At 56.9% G+C, this 4984-nt stretch overlaps 1 protein-coding gene across 1 annotated transcript in view; it reads right to left on the reverse strand.

Moving 5' to 3' along the window:
* Positions 1-1243: 1243 nt before the first annotated feature.
* Positions 1244-4984, reverse strand: part of TMEM222 (transmembrane protein 222) — a 16195-nt gene continuing 12454 nt past the window's right edge. Inside the window, exons 4-6 of the mRNA XM_049617683.1 lie at positions 3725-3821; positions 3510-3640; positions 1244-2366 (exon numbers count right to left, since the gene is read on the reverse strand). Of these exons, the coding sequence (XP_049473640.1) occupies positions 2279-2366; positions 3510-3640; positions 3725-3821 (316 nt within the window). The 3' untranslated portion in view covers positions 1244-2278. The remainder of the gene's footprint in view (positions 2367-3509; positions 3641-3724; positions 3822-4984) is intronic.

Raw genomic sequence — 4984 nt, forward strand, 5'->3', positions numbered from 1 at the left:
GAAAGGAGTGTCCCTTTACTCCATTCTCCTTTTTGATCATAGTACCCAGCCCTTTGGAGAACAGCCCCTCCCTACTTTACCCCTTGTGCTCCAGCCAGGACATCTTGTGGGGTGGCTCTGGAACCAGGCTACTGAGCTTGAACACGGTTCCACTCTTCCTACCTCTGTGCCCTTGAGCAAATCACTTTACCTCTCTGTGCGTATTTCTTCATCTGTAAAATGGGGACCATAGCACTGACCTCACTGGGCTGTGGTGAGGATAAATGATACTTTATTCCAAGGCCTAGAGCACAGTAAGCACTCAATAACTATTGGTGATTTTTATGGCCCCTTTATATCCTGTTTTCCCAAGGCTAATTTAAAGTTCTGCTGGGCTGGAGCAGGCCTTACAACTTTTTTCTGTTTTGCTGTGGTTGTCCTCTGTACAGGAACCCCCCCCCCCCCCCCAACTCGCAGATGGATCCAAACATGCAAAATGGAGTTTTGAAAATGCAATTGCTCTCAAGTGGGGAGGGAGTGGCTCTGTCTTGCCCTGGAGAAACCCCAGCCCTGCAGGGTCAGGGATGAGTTGACAGAGGCCTCCAGGGCCCTGAGGGCCAGCAGCTAGAGCTGCCCTCAAGGTCATCCTCAAGATGAACACAAAGGGCCCTCAGGATTCAGAGACCAAATCCTTGGCTAGTTCAACTAAAATGATAGATGCCATAGAGCAAGTTAGGAAAGACGTCACTAAGGAAGTGGCTTTTAAGCCAAGCCTTGGCAAGGAGGGCCGTAACTTCAACAGGAGGAAAGCAAAGCAACAGAAATGCTGCCATCGTGCTGGAGAGCAGGGTCCTGGAGGGCCCTGAGAAGTGGGGTGCCATGGGGCAGGGCGGTGACCTGATCGCTGGGGGTCAGCACGAGGAACTCGGCGACATGACCGATGGCTAAGGTAGGGGCCAAGGCTGGGGTGATTCCCAAACTGTGTACCCCTGGTTGCCCAGGGTGCTGGTCTGCACAGCCCCACCTGCCAATCAGTACTCATCTGCATTGAGGAGAAAGCCCACGGATGGTGGACACGGGAGGGTGCAGAGCTCCCACAGCCTCGGGCAAGGGCCGGGGGTACTGGAGGGAGGCGGACATGCCTGCCAGCTCTGCATGAGGTAAGCACTGGACGAGGACTCCACCACGGCCCTGCCAACCAGACGGCTCTCCAGGGGGCAGGACAGCAGGGAGAAAGGAGCTGAAGGGGCAAGAGACCACTGAAGGGAGAAAACAAGGACAAGACACCTTGGAGTCTGGAGTCAAACTGTTTATTGCCCTGCCCAGGGAGCCCTGCACAAGGAATCCACGGAGCAGGAGTGAGGGGCAGCACGTGCCCTTTCTACAGCTTGAAGATAAGGGAAGCTATGGCAGGTGGGAGGACACGGCTCCCCTCCCGCTCCCTGATGGCACTGGCTGCTCTGATGGCTCCCCACATCCTGGATGCACGGGGTGCCCTCACCGATGCGAGGCCCATACCTGGGGCTGGAGCCCAGTTCTGTTTACATTGCTCTGGGCTACAGGGGGTCGCTCTGGACATGTCAGCATCACGCTACCTGTCCAGGAAGGCTGGGGGAGCCCAGGCCCCAAACTGCAGGGGGAGATGGGCTCAAGTGCCGGGAAGCCCAGGGAGAGTAGGAAGCAGGGGCTGCAGGGGCTGGAGGACACCAGGAGACAGGGCACAACTTGCCCCTGGTGCAGCTTCTGGCAGACAACTGATTGGGGGCCCATCCAGCCCTACTAGACCGTTCTAGAGGCTAGTAGTCAAGGTCCCAGAGCAGCTTAGCTTATGAAGGTTTCTCGGTGTCCTCCACCCACCCTGGGACCAGAGTCCTGGCAGGCAGATGTGCTCCAAATCCAGCTCTGGCCCCTTGTGCTGCCTTGTCCGGTGGTCCAAATGTGCTCCCCTCCCCACCGGGCACTGGGCTGAGGCAGAGGGAGCCCCGCAGGCAGTGGCAGGAGCAACGCTACAGAGGGAAGCTAAGGCTTTTCCAACAGATGAACAAAGAGGGTGCCTCAAGGGCGGGGGTCACAAGCCTGGGAAGGAGGGGACAGGGAGCTTCTTAGTGACCAGTGAGACACAACAAACACCCCCGCCCCATGCTCATCTTCAGCCCTTATTCCATCCCATCCAGCCCAGACCCCTGGGTCAAAACCAGCAAACCCATCCCTGCCTTTTGGGGTGAGAAAGAATCTGGAACCAAAAGGGGTGGCGACTGCCTCCTCAGGAGTGTGGTGGGTTCAGGCCATGAGGCAGCCATCACCGAAGGTTAAAGACGAGGCTGACAGTTAGGATGATGCCCAGGAGGAGGACGAAGGGCAGCCAGGTCTTCACGAAGGCCCCGACACTGACGAAGAGAGGGGAGTCAGGATGGGAAGGGCCCGATGAGTGGGAGCACTTCACAGAGCCCTGTCCGGGGCTGCTCCCGCTAAGGAAGCTCCTGGAACCACGACTTAACCCCCAAATTTGGTCAGGTAAGGGAATGGGGCCAGCCCAGCTCGGCACTGACTACACAGGACCACCAATCACAGTCCTATGCGGGGGCTGTTCCAGGTTCCTGGCGGACACCTGACACCTCACTGGGCAGGCGTGTCTACCACCTCTGGGCCTCACTGCTCCATCCACAATCACCCCTCTCTAGGGAGGCCTTCAGTCTCAGCGTGGAAGCCAGGCTGCCCTCTGCCCACAGCCCTCAGAACGAGGCCCACTGGGAGGGAAGGGATTGGCAAGAGTTAGCATAATGTTGTGGCTGGAGCTGAGGGACTGGGAGTCAGGGCTTTGCCTCAGTCTCTGTGTGACCACAGTTATGGTCTTCTCAAGGAGCCTCTAAAAGACTTTTGGACTTAAAAAAAAAAAAAAAAAAAAGACCCCTAAGTGTCTCCTTTTTAGAAGCTCTTAATGATGAGTGCAACTACAGGAAAGCTCAGAGAGGTGGCCAGGTGAGCCCAGGTGAGTGCTGCCTCCCAAGTGGGTGAGTCGCTCAACTTCTCTGAGCTCCCTTTACCTGTGAATTGGAAAATTGCCTTTGACCTTACAGGTTGTCAGGCTCTGGTTTCAAAGGTCCTCCCAGGCCACCACCGAGGCCCACCTGCCCAGAACCCTGCCTCTGCTGAGGGATGGGGGGAAGGGATCCTTGGGGCAGTTACCACACCCTCCTTTGAGGGTCTACCTGTTCACCTGACCTCAGCAGGCTCTGTGGACTCACAGCCTCTCCCAGGAGCCAGAATCATGATCTCCATTTTATCAAGGGGGGTTACAGCTTAGAGAGGCCAAGGCAGGTGTCTGAGATGTCACGGGTGGGACCCAGGTGGAGGTGAACTTCAGCAGAGTCACCTTCCTCTCCACCAGGAACTCAGCTAGTCGCTCTAGAAATTTCATGGCTCCAACCAGCATCTGCTTTGTCCCTGTTGGCTACAGGACTCCACAATGGCCCTGCTGGGATCCTCGGGAGAGAGCAGCCCCAGGGGTGAGCGGTAGGTGGACAGCTCACCTGACGTACTTCCCATAGAGCAGGCAGAAGAAGCAGAGCGTCACCATATTCCAGTTGGTGCTGTTGTTATAGCGCATCAGGTTCAAGGCCAACGCCACATGTGAGTGGCAGTTGTCACAGCAGAGACTGTGCTAGAGACGCAGGAAGGGCTGGGTCAGGCTGGGCTGTGGGGGCCTTGCCACCCTGGCTCCCGCTCTGAGGAGCAGCTCACCTACCATGCGGTGCTTGTACTCCTCAGAGGCGTCGTGCACGGCAGTGTCCCATGCGTTGGGCCCACTAGCGTAGACCTGAGCGGGGTCCAACTTCCAGTACCTGGGAAGAGAGAGGGAGTTCTGGGCACTGGCTCACCTCTCTTACGGTCACTCAGCTTCACAGATGTTCCCTGACGCCTGCTCCGTGCAGGGCCCTGAGCTGGGTGCTGAGGCTGTAGGGGTGAGGCGAGTCCAGGGAAAGAGCCACACGGTGGACAACTGTAACCCAGTGTGACATGCCCAGTGCCATGTGGATCCTGGGGAAGATACGGACTAGCTGATGTGGGGGGTATGAGAGGCTTCTGGGGTGACATCTGAGTCTAGTTTGAAGGAAGAGGGGTTAGCCACGCACAAAAGAGGAAATGAGCATGCTGGCCGGAGGAAGGAGCTTGAACAGAAGGAGAGGCACAAGACTGTGCGGGGTGCACCAGGAATTAAGTGGCTGGGCACTGCTGGGGGACTCACAGGAAGAAACAGAGCGATGGGACGTTGGAAGGTGAGTTGGGAGATGCAGGTGGGGCCATGTCGTGGGGGACGTGAATGTCACCCTGAGTTTATTCGCAAGCAGCATTCTCCTAGTCCCTCCCTCCCCCAAATGCCCGACGGGGGTGAGGGGGAGAAGAGCCCGAGGAGCTGAAAGCTCACAGACCTCAAACTGAGACCAGCTGTTCCAAGCAAGGGAGTGCCCAGAGGGTCTCAAGTCAGGAAGTGCTGGGAGGGCAGGGTGCCCTCTGGCGGTTGTGTGGGGAATGGCTTGGTGGAGGAGCCTAGAGGCAGGGCACGGACTGGGGCTGCTAGGAGGCTCCTGTCTGGGAACGGGTACCCTGAAAATTGACCTCGAAAAGCAGCCTTGCAGCAGACATACAGCCCAGAGGTCCCTGGCCAACATTTCCACCTGCCTGAGGAAGTAAGCAGGGGTCAGGGAGCCACTTTCAGGCTGCCTCTGCTGTGTGGGATACCAATTCCTCCCTGGGACCTGACCAACCGGGGGCAGCCTCAGACCATAGGGGCTGTTCTGAGCATACTGACTGAGGCACTGTCACTAGGCCCATAGCTGAGGTGGGCCCCCAAGACAGAGAAAATAAAGGGGCGCCTGACTGGCTCAGCTGGTGCAGCTTGTGACTCTTGATCTTGGGGGTTGTGCGTTCAAGTCCCAAATTAGGTGTAGAGATTACTTAAAAGAAAAGAAAAGAAAAGAAAAGAAAAGAAAAGAAAAGAAAAGAA

This window comes from Panthera uncia, assembly GCF_023721935.1.
Source record: "Panthera uncia isolate 11264 chromosome C1 unlocalized genomic scaffold, Puncia_PCG_1.0 HiC_scaffold_4, whole genome shotgun sequence".
Lineage (NCBI taxonomy): Eukaryota > Metazoa > Chordata > Mammalia > Carnivora > Felidae > Panthera > Panthera uncia.